The sequence below is a fragment of the Ursus maritimus genome, unplaced genomic scaffold, assembly GCF_017311325.1.
Source record: "Ursus maritimus isolate PB19 unplaced genomic scaffold, ASM1731132v1 scaffold_16, whole genome shotgun sequence".
Taxonomy (NCBI): Eukaryota; Metazoa; Chordata; class Mammalia; order Carnivora; family Ursidae; genus Ursus; species Ursus maritimus.
In genome coordinates, this window is record NW_024424008.1 from 15,404,650 (window position 1) to 15,424,208 (window position 19,559).

Here is a 19,559-nt window from a genome sequence, read left to right on the forward strand (position 1 = left end):
CATGAGACAGTTCCTTGTGGGCCTCATAGAAGAGGAGCTACAGAGGGCTGCGTGGAAGCTGTTCCTGTGTCTGGCTGGCCTGGGGCTCTCACCAGTGCCATGGCGAGGGGGAAATGCAAGCATGTCAGAAATCACAGTAGAGCCTTTGGAGCTCACGGGGGATAAATATATTTAGTGTTTGTTCATAGTTTTGATTAGTTTAATCCCTCAAAAGAGACACGTCTATAGTTTCCTCAGAGTGAAGATAAATGTGAAGTGCCTGGCATTCAGTAAACACATGGTAGATGTGAGGCACCACAGCTGTCCGAGCTGGCAGCCATTATGATGAGTGTGCACTGGCTTTCCTAAGGGACTCTGTTGTTTTCATCACGTCCAGTGAAGACTCATTTTGAGAGTGTTTCTAGGAAGATACCTGGAGCAGGAGCACCCCTGTATCTGTGCTCAAGATCCAGGTCCTCAGAGTAGGCAAACCAGGCTTGCGGCCTATCCCCTCCTTACAGAAAGCTGCCCTAGTGGACCTTATTCTGCAACCAGTTACCCTGGTGTGGCCAAGATCAGTGGTCGGAAGAATCCATTGCCAGTCATGGTCCACGAGCCTCGTGTCAGATGGCTTTGGTGGCCTTGCCTCTGTTCTAGGCATGTATATGGGCACTGCTGAGAGGCAAGGCGCAAACTGAGGTATGTCCGCTCACTGCCAGTGGCTCCTATCAATACCTCCTCCCACTGACTATTCCTTATTCTCCCTTAAAACTGTTGTGTGTGTTCTGAGAGAAGGTTAAGCCTCAAGATGATCTTGAGAGTAGCTTGAGGTTCAAGCATTTTGAGGATCTACTGCTAAGGTTAGGGGCAGGTGGGTAGAAGAGATGAGCAAAGGAATCTTTGGGGGCGCAGTGTAGGACCTGGTATAGATCACAGGCCCAACTGGGAGCATGCATGAAAGGGATCAGGGACAGTGATACCTCTGCTGTCAGGAGGAAGATCTCATCTGGGATGTGCCGGATCCCACCAGCAATGACTCCCAGAGCAACTCCAGGGAACACATAGGCATTGTTTCCTTGCCCAGGAATGAAGGTCCTGCCATCTTCCAGAGTCACACTCTTAAAAGGACTTCCACTGGCAAAGATCCCTCGGCCCTGGAGGCAGGAAGAAAACCAGAGATGGAACCTGGACATGGGTTTCAGGCAGTAATGGCCTCGTTTTATCTCCTGAATGTCGAACCCTTCTTCATTCTCTCCCACATGCTCAACATTGTGCTGGCACACTGCAGGTGCTGCAGGACCAGAAAACGTAGCCCCCACTGAGTTACCTGGCATCCCAGAAATCACGGAGAGGTGAAGGTTTTCACCCTGTCACCTCCCGAGAAGGCTAACCCAGGATATGACAGGTATGCAGGTGACCTAGAGTCTATGAATGCCTCAGGTTCTGGTCCAAGCTCTATGTTACTAGAGGGATCTTGAGCAGTATAACATGATGGTAAGAGCTTGGGCTTCAGAGCTAGACCTGGGTTTGAGGGCCAGCTCCACTCCTTATTAGCTCTGTGACCTCAGGCAAGTTATTTCATCTTTCTGAACCTCAATTTGCTCATCAGGGATGTGGCAATTTTTCTTCACCCTCATAGGGTTACTCATAATTATTGTTACTATGTCCTCTCAGCCTGGGGAAGGAAGGACTCCCCGCTGACCTCAGTGACCCGGTAGCACTTCTCAGCCGTGCACTCGGCCTTGCTGGTGGGGTTGCTCAGGGCAAAGATGATAGGGCGCTCGTGGAAGGAGGCCATGTCCCTCAGAATCTGCTCCGTGAAGGCTCCTGCGATGGCAGCAACACCTACAGGGAAAAGGGGGGTAGTAGGGATGCCTACTCTTTATAAACACCCCATTCCTCTCTTGGTGGTGGTGGTTGGGGGGGTACTTGGTGCAACATGAAAGACTCCGGAGTCTTGGCAATAGCATCCAGCACAAGGATGGATCGAGGGAGCTGAAGAGAAAAGGGTTTCCTTGCTTGAGCTGGTTAAGACCTCCTGTTAATCCCTGAGGGAACACTGGTCCCTTCAGGTCCCTGCCTGGTTAAGATGTACCTGTGAAGGCATTCCTGGGCATTGTCCTTTAGAGTGCGTGGCTCTCCCAGGGCAGGGAGATATGTCAGGCTCCCCTCCTTGGGAGAGCAGTGCTCACTTCCTTTCAGAGAGACCAGCCCTGTGCTTTTCCACTGCACTGCATAATTCTGCATCCCTAAGCCCCAACTTGGTGCCTTAGTTCTATGGTTTTTCTACAGTAGTCACTCAGTGAAAGATTGTGGCACTGAGGTGGACATGGGATCGGGGAGAGAACAGTGTTGCCATCAATTACTTATGCCTGCTGGCTGAGCCTTAGTTTCCACCTGCAAGGCAAGAGGGTTAGCTGGGCTGGACAGTGGGCCTCTTGCCTCCTCCTACCTATGATGGCGGTGGGCTTCACCAGCCTCACCACCTCCTCCAGGCTGTTCACTTCAGGATGGTCCTGGGCAAACATCTCCTTCTCATGGTTCAGGTGGCTCCTCCCCTGCAGGGAAAGGAAAACATGCTTGGCAGTGGGAACTGCATGGCTGGACATGGCTGCATCTGGAGATCCCGAGAGCATTCCCCGGAGAGCCCTGTGCTTCAGGGCTTCTCCTTCAGAAGCCTCTGCACTCATCAGATCTCCTGGTAAAACCTAAGGTGGAACCTAAGGATTTTAATGTGTGTTTGTGTCACAGTGTGAGGGGTGTGTGGGGGTCTTCTTTAACCCAAACCACACATGAAGAATCCATAAAGTCTTTCTTTGCACTCTTAGGGTCACAGGTTCCTGCGCCAGGACAGAAAGGCTCTCATAAAATGCCTTAGTCTGACCAAGACTGTTGGCCCCACGGTGTCTGGCACTCAGGCCAGTCTAGGGATGGGGGCCTAAGCCACCCGGGGTTAGGAAGCTAATTTGAATGTATTTTACAAGAGCCATTGAGCTCCCTGTGAATAATAATAAGCTAAGCCCCAGGACAGGCTTGCAATGTCTGGCTCTCCCCAACAAGCTCCGGGTTCTTTCCATTTCTTCAAACAGGAGTTGGGGGGTGACTGGCTGGTAGATGGGATAGGTGTTCTGATGCCTCCTTTGGGTCAGCTAGCCTCATGGGAATCAGACTAAAGACATCAGCTCTGAGAGAGACTCGAGTAGGGGTAAGCTTAATGGGATGAGCAAAATAACATTGAAAGGTGGCAAGAGGGAAGCGTGGCGGCCTCTGGCAGCTGTTACCTGTGCCTGCATTCTGCTCTGGAATGACCTGTGGTGGGAGGGGAACTCCTTCTAGTGGTGATCTGGCTCTGAATGAGACAACGGAAGGTCAGTGTCTGCTGAGGGTCTCTTCTATTCTTGGTAGAGAGCCCCATGTACTTCCCCCCATTCCTATCACTGTCATCTTTTAAAAAAGTCTCTCACTGACATTCTGTGTTAGTGGAATTTGGGGCATTAAAACATGGAGCTCTCTGAAGTCCTAAGGGAGGAGGCCATCCAAATGTGCCCCTCACCATCGTCCAGTCAGAAGCTGGACTGTTTCTCGTTCATTCTTTCACTCATATCTTTTTTTTTAAAAGATTTTATTTATTTATTTGACAGAGATAGAGACAGCCAGCGAGAGAGGGAACACAAGCAGGGGGAGTGGGAGAGGAAGAAGCAGGCTCATAGCGGAGGAGCCTGATGTGGGGCTCGATCCCATAACGCCGGGATCACACCCTGAGCTGAAGGCAGACGCTTAACCGCTGTGCCACCCAGGCGCCCCCTTTCACTCATATCTTAAACATAATTACGCCTCATTACATGCCAGGCATTGATATGAAGACTATAAAGCCTAGTGGGGAGAGAAACAATTAAAAGGACAACTGCCTTACAGTGTGGCAAGTACAATGTATGGAGAGGGATGGCTACATGAGCATAAATGTAGGAAATGGACCGAGACCCAGATGCTCAGAGAAAGCATCTTGGAGGAGGAAACAGAAGACAAGGAGGAAACAGATGGGGCTGAGGGTTGAGAGTGGGTGTGTGGCAAAAGAGAAGGGCATTTCAGGCAGAGGAACACAATATGCAAGGATGTGGATGAAAGAGGGCATGTTACTTTTGGACTTTTGGAAAACTATGATTTACTGCAGCTGGAGGTTAGTGCAAGACAGGAAGTGGTGGGAGAGAAGGCTGGAAGGGGCATGCATACACACACTTGCCCATGTATTCAAAGCTTTTTTTTTTTTTTAAATATTTATTTATTTATTTATTTGACAGAGAGAGAGAGAATGAGAGAGGGAACACAAGCAGGGGGAGTGGGAGAGGAAGAAGCAGGCTTCCCACCAAGCAGGGAGCCTGATGCAGAGCTGGATCCCAGGACCCAGGGATCATGACCTGAGCTGAAGGCAGACGCTTAATGACTGAGCCACCCAGGCGCCCCATATTCAAAGCTTTTGGACAGAGCAGTTAAGGCTACTTTGAGATTTATCTTCTGCTTTGGATGTTAGAACATTACCCCCCTGTTGCTCTGTATTTTGTCTGAGGATTTTGCCCCTTGGAGACCTCTTACAGTCCAATTCCAATAGCTGTAGGTGTCCGAAAACTTCTAGGTCTCCAGACTGACGGTACCTTGACAATGAGCCCCTTGGAGTCCACCATCCAGATCTTCTTTGTGGCCTCTGCCTTGGGTACGCCTTCTTTCTCTAGGGCCATGACAAGGAGGTGGGCGATGCCCATGGCTGCCTGGGAGGTACCATATGGTAGATGTTCAGATACAAGGCAAACAGCTGTTCAACATTTATCAGAAGCTTTACCAAGATCCTCTCTTCTCTTCCCCTTTCCCCCTATTCCTAGGAGGCCCAGGAGTCCTTGAGACACCCAAATGTGGGTGCCCAGACAGCTGCAGTAATCACAATATACTTGTGCTGCTTCCTCTTCTGCGAACCCCTGAACATCTCCCTTCCGTCATGCTTCTCTACCCATCCTTGTTCTTCTGATGGCACGTACCTCACCCGCACCTTGGAAAACAAACACGTGATTGGAGAGCTTGTTCTTGGTGATTCGCAGAGCAGCCAGGATCCCTGCCACAGCGACAGAGGCCGTGCCTGCAACAGAGTGCACTGAGATCAGTCTCTGGCCACTGGCTCCCCACCCCTAAGAGAAGACGCTTGGCAGAGTTCCCCAGCCCTGGAATGTGTGGCAGAACAAGCAACTTTCCTTAGCCCTTACAGAACTCCAGGCTGTAAGCATGCAGGCTCTGGAGTGTATATGCCCTGTTTGTAGAGAACTGTTCTTTTGATAAACAGCTCCTGGATTGTGATTGGACCCTGGGAGAGAGGATCAGATAGTCAGGTGCTGCTACCATTATCGTTCATAAATGAAATGACAAGGACAAATATAATAGAAGTTGAAAAGAAGGGTGAGGCTAATGGAATAATTTGCTTAAGGGATAAATGGATAAAAAACAAATTAAAAATGAGACCACAAACTAGCCATGAGATATTAAGTGACTGTGGGAGCTGAGCTGCCTATCTTATCCAATGAGTCATAAGGTAGGTGTGCCCCGTAGCGTACCATCATCGATGGCTTGAGCCTGTCTAGAAGGTACAAGTAAGTGCACGAGCAGGTGGCTCAGACTCGCTTGACCCCTTCTTCTGCTGCATGATTTCTTTTTTTTTTAATGATTTTTTATTATATTATGTTAGTCACCATACAGTGCTGCATGATTTCTTCTCCTTCAATGCACACCTAGGGCCTCACTAGGGATTCCTTATAACCAAGGAGAAAGAAGCTTGGGCTTGGTTTACTGATTATTCTTAATGATATACTGTCATCAGTGAGAAGTTTATGGTTGCAGCTACACAGCCCCCGTAAAAAGAGCCCTAAAGGGTGATAGTGAGAAAAATATTCCTAATGGACAGGGGTTCACATTGTAAATTTGGTTGTCCATTTTGGTCCAAGAGATGGCTAGGTCTACATTGATTCATGGGCAGTTGCTAATGGTTTGGCTGATGGTCAGGGACTTAGAATAAAATAAATAGTAGGATTGGTGATGAAGAAGTCTGGGGAAGGTGTGTGTGGATGGACCTCTTGGGATACGTACAAAGTGTGAACGTATTTGTGTCACATAGGAAAGTTCACCAAAGGGTGTGATGAAATAAGTTCCCTCAATCAGGTGGACAAAATGGCATGTCCTGTGTATGTTAGCGTCCTTCTCAGCCACCTGGGGTGTACGCACTGAGTTTATGTATAAAGTAGCCGTGGTGGCAAGGATGGAAGCTATGCACGGACTTTGTCTCACCAAGGCTAACTGACTACAGCTACTGCAGAATGACTAACCTGTCAATGGCAGAGACTAATGTGGAGCTCCTGGCATGGCACCGTTCCCTGGGAGGACCATCTACCTGGCAGCGGGATGAAGACATTGGACTCTTCCCATTATAGACAGGAAAGAGATTTATCCTCCCTGCAATAAACATATATTCTGGATATAGATTTTCTTCCCCTGTATCTAATAGTCTGCCATTGCCATAATCTGTGGATGCCCTGTTATCATCCTGATATATTCCAGGCAATAAGGCTCTAATCAAGGAATTCATTTCACATTAATACAAGTGAAGCAATAGGCTTATGCCATGGAATTCAGTGGTTTTCATATGCACTCTGCCACCCAGGAGCAGCTGGCCTAATCAGGAGAATGGGCTACTGAAGACTTACTTAAGACTCAGTTGAGGTAACACCCTATGAAGCCGATGAAGTTCTGTCTTACAGGCTGCTATATAGGATTTGATTTAGCAAATGATACATTGTGCTCTTTCTCCCATAGCCAGAGTACTTCAGTCTGGAAATCAAGGGGTTGAAGTGGAAGTGGTTCCTTTCACCATTTCACCTAATAACCCACAAGCAGAAATTTTGCTTCCTGTCTCTTCCCAAGAGACAAACGCTTCTCTAAGAGTTCATGACATGGTTCTACCGGATTGAGAGTTGAGCCTGCCACCTGGCCATTTGGTTCTCTTTTTGCCATGAAATCAGTGGATAAAGAAAGACAGGGTTACTTTACTGGCCGTTATCAGGTTATTCATCCTGATAACTGAGGGGCAACTGAGGTCAGGAGGGACTAGATCTGAGCCCAGGGGATCCTCTGGGGTATGTCTTAGTACTTGCATGCTCCATAGGAGATACTAGGGAATACTACTGCAACAGAAGAGACACAGGACTGCTGAGGATTCACATCCTTCAGAAATAAAGGTTTAGGTCATCCCACTAAAGAACCCTGGCCAACCAAGATCCTGTCTGAGGACAAGAAAACATGGAATAGGAGGTTGAGGAAGAAATGTATAAGCATCAAGTATGGCCTCATGACTGGTCACAGAAACAAGGAACATAGCAGCTATGCATAGTTTCTTCCTTGATGACTATGTGATTTATGTAATGGTATATATTAGCTAATTTATTCTCCCTTCTCCTTCCTCTTATTATTTTATATAAGTATTATTGGAGGTTGATTCTACAGTTTAGTGTTTAGGTGACAGAATTTTTAAATGTGACTGTGATTGAGTTGCAAGAGTGGGTAATCCTCCCCAGAGACGGGTAGTGTGACTGTTTTCCAGAGATGAATAAAATGACTATAGAGGCTTCGCCCCTCCCCATTTTGGGGAGAAAGTGAGAATGTCTTCATTTGTTGGAAAGATGGATTTTGTTAGGTATTTTGTTAGAGTTGTGTTTTTGTTGTTGTCTGGAAGTATCAGTGTATAGAACCGTGTATGTGAATGCTGAATAGTTGAAAGGATGGACTGTGCCAGTTATTGGGTAATTGTTTCTCAGTTTCAAACCCACCCTTCACCCAGCTTTGTCTGCAAACCACTTCCCAGCTTTGCCAACTGGCTCTATGCTGGGCTCTGCCAATAATGGGCACCAAAGGGTGACGGAAGGGCCAGCTGAGGGGGAAGGAATGCTATTTCCAGCATCATCCCTGCCTTGAAAGATTGCCGGATAAAATGTAGGACACTTAACTTTGAATTTTCGATAAACAACAAGTAACTTTTTTTTTAGTGTACGTCCCATGCAATATAAGTATAAATAGTCTAAAAAATTATTCATTATTTATCTGAAATTCAAATTGAAGTAGGTATGCTGCATTTTCATCTTGCTAAATCTGGAAACCCCACAGCCTTGGTTTTCCACTTCTACAGCAACAGAATATTCCAGAAGCAGCAGTTCAATTCAGTTTGCAGCTTGTCCGTCACTTGCAGAACTAGCCTGGTAGCACAGCCTTCAGAGACACCAACACTAGCTGGCTGCCACCTGGTCTTCCCTTTGTTCCCTAGCCTCAGGGCTGGGAGCAGGTCCTTTGAGCTTTTCATTTTTAAAATACATAATAAGCAATACTCTGTACTAAGTCTTCTCTGTTAAAGCAACTGGTGTAGACCCTTACTGATAGAGAGTTCATGATAATGTAATCACATGGGCAATGTTAGCTTCCATGATAGTCAAAGAAAAGGAACTTACAGGTAAAGTTGCTGTTAAAGTTGCACAAATCAAAGAAATTGATGTTATCCAAGGCTGGTGAGGGAGTAGTGAAGAGTAAAAAGTTCCAGCATAAATTGTACTTTAAAGTGTTATGACCTTTTTTGGAAGACTATTTCCCAATATAGACCAAAGGCATAAAATGCTTGTGCCCTCTAACCTCGTACTTCTACTTCTGGGAAGCTATGTATGGAAAAATCCACAACGCATGTCCTAGGATATTTATGACTGTGTTATTTATAATACAGAATGACTGGAAATAACTTAAATGTCTAACAAAGGAGTAACAGTTAAGTAAATTAAGTAGCATGGACACTCAGAATATATTGCATCCATCAAAAATGATCATTATGAAGATGATGTAGCAACATAGAAAATGCTATTAACTTTGTAACTAATATCAGATATTGTTCTAAGTATTTTATATGTCTAACTGTAAAGATGTTGTTTGTTTAATCCTAACTATTATCATCCTCATTTTACAGCCTAGGAAAATGAAGTAAAGAGTTGTTTGCTGAGTTGTCCAATATCATATAACAGGGTGAAGATTTGAAGGGAGTCAGGGAATCCCAGGGAATCAGGCTCTAGGCCTTGTGCTCTTAACCATTAGACTATGCTTCACTGAGTTAGTTGGAAGGAAGAGAACCTTAAAAGGTCTTCATATCATGATTCTATTTGTAATGAAACACACACACGGAATCTGGAAGGAACAACAAAACACTAAAGGTAGAAGTGTGGGAATATGAGTGAATTTTCTGTATTCTTTTTCCAGTTATCTAAGGCATTTGTATTTTGTAGCTCTGGGGAAGGGCCTTCTCCCAGAATATGGGCCGGATTTGTGCCTAGGTTAGAGGCCATGTGTTGGGCCAAGACAAGGGCACAGCAAACACCTGGAGCTTAATAAGTACACGTTCATCGTTGTGGACATCAGAAGGTGGGACCAGAGATGGGAGCACAGAAGGTAGGGTACAGGCTCTCCACCCTTCACATAGGAATGGTGTGGAGGAACTGCTGAAGTGTCACAGGGTCCCACAGCCTGAGCTGAGGACTACTGGGGGCTTTCCTAACACTCTTCTGAGGGTCCCCGAGGAGCTCACTGTTCATGTACTGAGGCCCTACCAGGTGCCAGGCACCATGCTAGGCACTGCAGAAGGTGAGTCAAACATGGTCCCTGCCCTCAGGGAACTCCCTGTTCGCCAAGGCCTGGGCACCAATAACTGTAACATAATCAGTAGTCAGAGGTCGTTGTGTGGAATTCATTGCCTTCGTTTATTTATTAAGCATCAATTATGTACCAGACTCTGGGGTACCAAGGATACCCTTGGTAACAAAATAGGTTTATTCCTGCTTTGTAGAGAAAGTATAATCAGTATTAACTGATTACAAGTGTGAGGACAACTTCTATTAAGAAGTTGTTCATGATATGCTTTTTGTTCATGTATAGAAAAGTATATTGTCAGCATCAACCTACCTTTGCGTCATGCCGCCCCATGTACTCTTTGTATCAGGTGTATCGATCATTCCCCAACAGGTCATGTCTTTTTACACTTCTGTGCTTTGCCCATGATGTTTACCATCTATAGGACCTTCTGCAGTTCATTATTTATTCCTTAGGACTCAGTGCACAGGGTCTCCTCTGCCAGACACTCCGTTTTCCCCAGCCAGGTGTCCTTAACCTCCCGTTCTTTTCCCAGATCTACTTTTTATGTAACCTGCACAAAGTGGGGCTATATCATGGTCAGGCCCAGTACTGTACTGCATTCAAAAGGAACACCAAGCTGACCCCCAAGAAAGCATCAGAAAGCAATTTAAAATCGCTTACACGGGTAGTGAGAATTGCATGGTATGACCCTCCTCCAGATTCCTAAATATGCTTGTCTATGATTTTCTCATAGTCCACTTATTGTATCAGCTACTCCCCATGGCTGCCTTTCCGCAAACAAATCCACCCATCCTATTCTCTGGCTCTCCATAGGCACTTCCATTTTGGTTCTACTGAGTCAGAGTCTGTATTTCAGAAGATCTGCAGATGATTTATATGCCCATTTAAGCCTGAGATGCACCGAACTAGGTGGCTTGTCTAGGTGAAGTACTAGTTTCCTTCCATTGGATAGAGGGGGTTTTCTGCTCATCTGATTGTATTTCACACCATCTTCTGCCTCCTGAAAGGAGATGTGTGAGACATGCGCCACCAGATGGCGCCAAAGATATTCCATCAGAGAGACTCCCAAAGACATCACAGGCTTGATGGGTCCTTTCCTTCTTGGACACCTAGTATCTATTGTGGTTAGAACCTGCAAGCTTTACAACTGAATTTACCTGCAGAAATTCAGTGCTGAAAGGGGACTGGAGAGCATAGCCTACAACACCTGCACACAGGAGGAAACAGGACCCTGCCAGTCAACCAGTTGGAAGCAAAGCAGGGAAACCGGGGATGCTACTTCCACCCCTTCATGGTCTCTGAAGCTTGGCCAGCCTCTCCTGACTCTGAACTTGAAGGCAGCAGGAGGGGCATGATGGGCTTTCCTTGGGGGAGAACTAGGGGGTGGTGGTGGTGGAGGTAGAAGGAAGAGGACTTAGGCAGTAGATGTCAATGGCTCTGGAAGGGGTGGAGAACACAAAACAATGGGAAATCTGATAGGAAAGAATGGAACATTTCCATGAAAGGATACAAGGGCAACCGCCATTTATTGATAACTCTCACCGTGACCTGACTCTGGGCTGTGTGTGCTCAGCTGCACTTGCTCATTTAATCTCTACAACAACCCTACCGAGCAGGTACTATGAGCCTCCATTTTTTTTCCCCTCTCAGAAGTGGAAAGTGAGGTTCAAAGAAAACAGAATCAGGAGGGAACTTCTGAATCCTCCTACCACCAAGGGTAAAGACCTTCTGCCTCCACGTCCATGTACTTTGCCTTTTCCTCCTGTTTCCAGGAATCAGCTGTCCCGGCTCCTCGCTAAAGCCACCTCCAGGCACATGCCAGATCCTGTCCGTTTTGCCCACTCACGAAATTTGTTTTGTAATTTTCTCTCTCTCTCTCTTTTTTTTTTTTTGCATCCTCGGTTTATCCTCAGTGGAATCACTGCCATCAGTATACAAATATGTCATCAACCTCCCATCTTTAAAAGGCTTTATGTTGACTCTGTATAGTCCCACCCTTTTATTTGTAAAGAGCTGAATATACTTGTTGCCCCTATTTCCTTTTTCCTCAGTCTCCCTGAAACCCAGTCCAATCAAGCCACTGTCCCCACCTCTTGACAAGGTCACCTGTACCACCACCTTGCCAAATTCAGCAATGAGTCCTCAGCTGCTGCTTCCCTTAACCTCTCAGCTGCATTGGATACTGCTGCTCATTTTCCCTTTGGGAAACTCTCCGCACTTGGCTCCTGGAGCCCCACGCTCCTGCTCTCCTTTCTGGGATCTTCCTCTGGGGCCATCCTGTGAAGTGGCAAGTTACCCTAATTACAGACCAGAGCTCAAGAGGAAAAACAGCAGTTCTTGAGCCCCACCTTATAAAGTTTGGCAAATAAAGTTATCGCTATCATTAACTTTCATTTTGGGCAGCTCTTGGGTAATGTGCTAGGGATTTAAGAGTGGAGAGGGAGGAAGCTGTTTAGGTTTCTGGAGGTAAGCACCTGGAGAGGCCCAGGGGTGCAGGGATGTTGTTGAACCTGGCTTGTGCCCATAAATGCCACGGGCAGCCCAAAGTGTGACTGGTTGTTTCCCATTCACAGTGAAAGAAAAACAAGTTTTCCTTTTCAGAGGGAGCTTTCCATAATTACATTTCCTGCAAATGAAGTATTAGAGGTTGTACATTCAGGAAATAGCACAAAAGGACAAGCTGAAAAGCTAGTTTCTAACAGTCACATTTGACAAAGTTAAAGGAACTTCCATGCTGAACAACAGATGGCTGGAGACAAGGGGAAGAACCAGCCATTTCTCAGGTGAGGCAAGGGTGCTGTCCCAGACGGGACTAGAGCAGGGAGTCAGGCATGGTCAGGGTCTGCTCTAGGTGGATTCGGAAGCCTGGGGCCATTCGGGGGCTGGCCATCCTCCCCTGCAAGGCAAGGCACCTTCCTACAGCAGCTGGCCACCGCATTCATTTGTTCATAACATTCATACATACATTCATTCATTCATTTGTGTCCTGGGGGCCTGTTCTGGGGCTTCATGGCACTAGGCCTTGGATATAGAAGGATGAATAAAACCATCTGTTTGTAGGTAGTTAACAGCACATATGTTCAGAAAATTCAAGCTCCCTTAATTGGATACCGAGCAAAGGCCTTCTAGACAACTTCAGCCCTATTTCTGTGTCATGAGGAGAATTTTCTGGAACCCCTGGACTCCTGGCCCATGCAGAAGATGAGCTAGCCCTATTCTGACACAATTTGGGAGGAACCAGAGGGAATAATTACTATCTTCTTGGCTTCTCTGGGGTTTTACCTGATGCAACAGGGTAATAGGAGGTCACAGAGGAGCCAGGATCAGATGCAAGAGACCCATGGGAACCTCAGGGCTAGAGACAGCCCTGTAAGTGAAGAACAGCCGCAGAACACAGGACTTCATGGGGTTAAAAAAAGGCTGTGGAGAGAGAAGGTGGAGAAGGCCAGGGGAGGCTCCACTGCGAGGGAGAGAGATTGGAAAGGCCAGGAACTGCTGCTCCATGTGTGTGGTGATGGTGTGGCGGTGGGGGCAGCAGACCCCTCAGAGCCAGAGGGAAATAGCTCCTGGTGCCTTGTAAACAGGAAAAACCAGCTAGACAGAGTCTTCAGAGCTTGGCCATTCCTCCCCATCTGCCCCTTTGGTATCAGGACATCTGAGCTCTGGGAAACTTGGAGGCATTCTGCAAAGTGGGTGACTCTTGGGCTCCGGGGAAGGGTGGGTCAGCTAGACCCCTGTGAGACAAGCTTGGCTCTGGGTGTGGTACCCTGGAGGAGGTGAGGCTTGAGCCTTTAAGGATACACAGAAGTCTATGGACTCTGAGAAACAAACTGTGGGCTTCAGAGGGGAGGGGGGCGGGGGAATGGGATAGACTGGTGATGGGTAGTAAGGAGGGCACGTATTACATGGTGCACTGGGTGTTATACGCAACTAATGAATCATTGAACTTTACATCAAAAACCAGGGATGTACTGTATGGTGACTAACATAATAAAAAATATTAAAAAAAAAAGGATACACAGAAGTTAGCCAAGAGCAGAAGAGAATTCTAGGCAGGGCCAGCACATTCAAAATCACTGAGTTGGCAGAAAATTCATAGAACAGTGAAAGGAAGTCAATGGGCTGGAAGAATAGGGTGTATGTGGAACGTGGATAAAGGTCCTGCCTCCCTTCTCAGGTTTGCCGACATCTGTGCTCACACGGATCTGTCCTCACCTCCAGCAGAGCCTCTTCGTGTTTGGGTATCAACCCTTCTTCCCTCCCTCTCATACCTGTGCCATACTATGCACCAGAGGTATTCATACTAGAACTGAGCACTGTTACATGCCTGTCCCTGCCTACACATCACTCCTGCCCTCCTAACAACCTGCTGCCACAAACAGGGGTCATGATGGAAACACTTCACAGTGAATCAAGCCAACCAGAATAGATGCTGGCTTTTAAAAAGCATCCTGGTCATTCTCTCGATACTGGCTGATTCTCATTCCTGGCTGTTAATACTATTATGTCCATTTTTCAGATAAAGAAAAGGCCATGAGGATTTAAGCCTCTTGGCCAAAGCACAAAGCAGAAAAATTGAGATTCAGACTGAGGCTTGTCTCAATCCAAGGTCTGACTGTTAAGCCCTCTGACTCACAAATGAAAACTTGAAAATGTGAGAGGGAGATGATGGCCTGATGTACCATGCAGCACCCTAACAGGCCCTCTGGCCCCGGGGATGTGTTAGGGCTCGGGAGCAATGTGGTCCAGGGCAGGCTGGTGGGGTAGGAGGATGCTCTGAAATAGACAAGCCAGCTAGACTTTCATGACCCTGGCCACATGGTGTGAGCAGCACGCAGAGGGGGCCAGAGGGCCAAGGTCACTAGGCCAGCAGCATCCTGCATCTGGCTCCTGGGGAAGGACGCAGCTGGCCTGTCCTCCAGCATGACCATTGCTGTGGCTGTTCGCCTTCCATGTCTCTTTCTCCTCCCCTAAGAGCGGGGATGCTTCTCTGGTCCCTGCTGAAACAAGTCACCTGAGCCCCTGCCTTTCCCACAATGTCCGCAGAGACTGCCGGCCATAAGTCAGGGCGTGAGCAGCCCTGCTCACAGAACCAACCTGGGGCAGCTGAGGCTTTCTGTGAGTCAGCTGGGGTGGGGGCAGAGGAGAGCACTGGCACCCCGGGGAGCACCTGACCCTTCCAGCCCTGGGGCTCCAGAGGCCCCACCATGCAGATCGTCGTGTGGGGTCGGTGAATCCCAGGTGTATGGGACAACAGCAGGACTGGCTGGGAGACAGTTTGAATTATGTGCTGGAGCTCCTGCTCAGCTCCCGGCATGCCCCTGCCCTCACGGAGCGCAGTCTGGTGGGATCCTGAAGCCTTTAGTCATGTCTTCCTTGTTCCACCAAGGATGGGAGGCCGGGCTGGTATTCAGAGCAGTTAGCGTGGCCCCAGTCTCATTTTTATGTGGGCAGCCTGGTTCCAGTCCCTACCGTGTGTGGGGTTCCCGGCAGATTCTGACAATGAGTCCTGCTGGGGTGGGCTGGGCCTCTCCCCAACAAACACATGTGACTTGTTTCTGGTGTCTGCCACTATCAATGCCTCCCTCTTTTCCTCCCCCCACTTCTTGCTCTCTCTCTCTCAACCCTCTTCAATTCTGCATGTGGATGTTCCTTTTCTATTTTGAGCATGGCTATATTGTTTTATGTTTCATTTTTCTTTACTTTGGAGGTAAAAGAAACCAATTCTAGCATGAGCTTAATCTTCCATGTTGTCCCACGAGTCCTGGAATTCCTCACCCATCTCCTAATTACCCACTTAGCGCTGAGAACACAAATCAGAGGCTTCTGGTCCCATCAGTAACCAGCTGGTGATGGGGACAAGCCCCTTCCTCTGTCTGGGTCTCCTCTTTGGTCTGTAAACTGGGGGAGTTGGAGGAAGGGATGGGGAAGATGGGAGCAGCAGGCTGCTGGAAACCAGTGACACCCCCACTTATGTGGGATCTGGAATTTAAGTCCTTAGCAAGAAGACTCACTGCACCCACATGGGGGAATAGGCAGCCTGATGTCAGGAGACGGATGGAGAACTCCGAGTCAGAAATAACTAGGTTCTAGTCCCACCTTGTGCCTGGCTGGCTATGTGACCTGGAGCAAAAGGTAATCCTTGAACTTTAGTTTCTTTACCAGTGACATGGGTCAGCAATGTCTGTCCTCCCTGAAGGGGAGGGGCTATTTCGAGGAAGTTGTGAGATAGTGTGGATGAAAAACACTTTGCCCATCTGAAGTCCTGTGTGCATGCAAAATGTTCTTACTCTGCACAGCTTGGGATCCCTGGGAAGCATATTCTGAGACATGTGGAGTGTTCTGGATGTTACCAAGAAATGCCCTTGGGATCAGCACCTATGGAAGGGGGGGGGTAGGGAGAAGCAGGATGGGGCAGAGGAGAAGCTGGGCTGTGATGGAGTCCTCAAAGCCTCAGCCAACCCTGTGGGGAGCTCTGGAGTTAAAATGTCTCCTTTGTGCTGTCCTACACTGGGCCAAAATGGCTGGGCTTCCATGTTCCCTCATCACTGGGTGAGGGCATGTCTGGCAGGGCAGGACCGTGGGCTAGGCAGCTTTCTGTAGCTGAGACTCTCTGCCTGACACAGCTGACAGCCCTGCCAGCAGTTGGGACGAGTCTTTTCTTGAAGGACGGTCCGGGGAGGGGGGGTCTGCCTCCATGCCCATGTCTTTACTGTTGTCACTTACATGGTTTTACCTAATGGTCAGACTGTCCTGATCAAAGACTTGATATTATAGGGACCCTGACATTCTGGTACTATTTGCTAGCTCTTGTTACACATTTTAGATTCGTGACTTTCGTCTTTACTTTCTGAGAAAAGAATGGGAAATTCCTCTACTGTCTGCTGTGGGGTCCAGAAAACTATTCCATCTGGCTTTGCCTGGGAGCAAAATAGACTCTGCTAGAACTGGCTATAAACTGGAAACAAAAACCAATGAATTGATTTAATTAAAAAATGCTACATGTGTGTATGCGTGAGGGTGCACACGTGAAGATGTATATCCGTCTGAGCGTGCACGATGACCTGGACAAGAGAGGCTGCAGAGGCACGTGTCCAGGTGGACACACCCACAGGCATTGGTGGGTGTGCTTATGAGGAGGTCGGTTTGTGTGCAGATGTCACTCATCCATTCTGCAGGTACTTATGAAGCAGCTATAATGTGCCCGGCACCGTGCTGGGACCTGGGGAGTGAGAACAGCGGACACAGTCTCTGCCTCTGGAAGCTGATTGTCTCTTGGGGAGACAGACGATTCAGTGTGGGCGTGTGGGGTACAGTGTGGTAAGAGAACTAACAGGGGGGCACCCAAATCAGACTGGGGGAGCAAAGGCCGACGTGAGGCCTTCCTGGGACAGGAGAGCCTGAAGCTGAGTCGTGAAGGCTAAGCAGGAGTTATTCAGGCGCAGATGATGGGGAAGGACTGAGGAGCAGAACTTTGATGGGCAGAGAGGACAGACAGGGAAGGAGATAAGAGGAGTAAAAGTAAGGGTGGGTCAGAGGACAGAGAGGTTAGTGGAGACACGAGGGGCATAAATCGGCAGATTCCCAAAGCCTTACACTTCCCGTGGGTGAGCGTGAACTTGCTCAGAAAGAGGGAGTTGACAGCCCTAGTTTCATCCTGGAGGTGCTCCCTGGCAGCGGTGGGGGGCAGTGGAGGCAGAGGGATGGCAGGGCCCGGGTGTCCCTGTGCCCATGGTTATGAGGACGTACACACATGACTGCGTGTGTGAGCACATCTGGAGTCTGCACCGGGTGTGCGGCCCCTGTGGACTTGTTTTCCACTTCCACCTTCTGGCCTTGGCAGCCCCGTGGGCCCAGGGGGATGACTGTCCTGCCACTGACTCATGAGTGAGGGCCATGACGGGGCAGTGGGTCAGGGGCTAGCCGGCAGGTGTTTCCTAGAGGGCCACAGTCACCCCCCTGCCCACTGGGCGAACAGTGAGGTGACCAGCAGGCGGGCAGGGAGTTAACGTGCTGCCCTGTCTGTGCAGAGCACCGCACTTCTCTGGGTGAGGCCAGGCTGGCGGCCAGTGCCTGTTCCAGGCCCATACATCTGGGGGGACAGAATACCCTGGGTGAGGGGTTGCCATGGGTCAGCTTGCCCTTACTGGGTCTCCCCTCTCTGGCTACCTACTCTTCAAGTGCTGATGTCATATATTTTTATCTTAATTGTCTAATAATATGCTTAACTGTGCTATCCTGCCTCTTGAAATTTATGACCAATACAAAAAAAACCCATCTATCACATTTCTTTAGCCCTTAATGTGGGCCACGGAAAGGAAGGGGCCTTTGGTTTTGTAACAGTGCAAGGTCTCGGAACAGTATGGTGCATGATTATGAACTTAGAATTTAGAGTCCAAATTTCAACACTACACTTACTTTCTGTGTAAGTTACTTATTCTCTCTGTGCCTCAGTTGCTTCATTCCTAAGACAGAGATGATAAAATCTCATAGGATTAAAAGTGTAAAGTGCTTAGAACAGTGCCTGATGTACAATAAATATTCAGCTCTAAACCTTAGCTATTATTACCTGGGTTTGAGTCCTCCCAGGTGTAACCCTAACTCATCTAATGAAAAGTTGTGACCTTTTTGGGTCTTATCTGTAAATATGAAGGGTTGGCCAATCTTTTACTCCCAAGGACCGATACCTGTCCCCCACCAACTTGTTCTTATTCTGATATGCATCTTTGCTTTTAAAAGATTTTGCTTGCCAAACTTCATTTGTTAAATAATAACCTATATGTCCTCAGGTTCCCAATGCTCTGACTGAGAAGGCCTAGATCAGGAGAGATGATGTGTGAGGGCCTCCCCTCCTCCCCGCTCCAGTTTCACATACTGGCATTTCCACAGCAGGATGCAAGTGCCTTCAGATACTTCTGGGCCATTGAACAGGTAAGGCAGTTGACCCTGAACTTCCCATTGGCTTTTGGAATGCCCTGGGGCCCTGGTGTCAATGTTTTTCAGAGTTATCATTCTGAGTAGCATGCATTCCAGCCAAGTTAAGAGAAGGGACTGTCCTGATTCCCTGACAGAGCTACCTAGTGTTTGGGAAATCCAAGAGTGACTTACTGTGGCTGGGGATGGCCATTTTTATGGTGACTGATGCTCTGGTGTGATGAGTCCTGTGTACTAGTATTTTCTATATATTAGCTCTTTAAATTTTCATAGTAACCTCCAAGGCAGTTCTTATCACCCCCGATGACTAGATGATACAACTACAGCTCAGAGATGTGATTAGCCTAAGTTCAACCAGCTAGAAAACGGCAGCATTGATTAGTATTTCTCTCAGATATTAAATCACATAATTCTTACTTTCCTCTGAAGTAGTAATCATGTCCACTTGATAGGTGAGGAAACTGAGGCCTAGTAAAGTTGAGGGACTTTTCCAAAGTCAGAGAGCTAAGAATTAGCCAAGTGGGCAGTGACCCCAATAGGAATGCTCTTTCTTCCACAGCTGCTGGCAGCACATGAGCCGGGAGGCGCCCCCACTCTGGCACCCAGGGCAGCCTGTGGGAAGGCCTTGGTCCCCAGTGGCTTTGTCGGGCGGGGCGAACCTTACCTTGGATGTCATCGTTGAACATGCAGTACTTGTTCCGGTATTTGTTGAGCAGGCGGAAGGCATTGGCATTGGCAAAATCTTCAAACTGGATGAGGCAATTTATTCCAAACCTGTGGGCAGGGAAAGGGAAGAACTCATGATTGCCTCCCTGTGTCCAGTCCCTGGCAGATCCCAGCCTGCCCTGGGGAGTAGGGAGGCACAGGACAGGAGGTACTGGGGGTGGCACGGCTCATGTGCTGGGGTTGTTGCCACTTCGCTGGCTCCTGGACTCCTG

The 19,559-nt window shown here is 48.1% G+C and overlaps 1 protein-coding gene across 1 annotated transcript in view; it reads right to left on the reverse strand.

The window, feature by feature from the left end:
* Positions 1-19,559, reverse strand: part of ME3 (malic enzyme 3) — a 204,266-nt gene that overhangs the window by 4,213 nt on the left and 180,494 nt on the right. Inside the window, exons 7-12 of the mRNA XM_040630945.1 lie at positions 19,286-19,395; positions 5,007-5,104; positions 4,629-4,742; positions 2,432-2,537; positions 1,682-1,824; positions 960-1,133 (exon numbers count right to left, since the gene is read on the reverse strand). Of these exons, the coding sequence (XP_040486879.1) occupies positions 960-1,133; positions 1,682-1,824; positions 2,432-2,537; positions 4,629-4,742; positions 5,007-5,104; positions 19,286-19,395 (745 nt within the window). The remainder of the gene's footprint in view (positions 1-959; positions 1,134-1,681; positions 1,825-2,431; positions 2,538-4,628; positions 4,743-5,006; positions 5,105-19,285; positions 19,396-19,559) is intronic.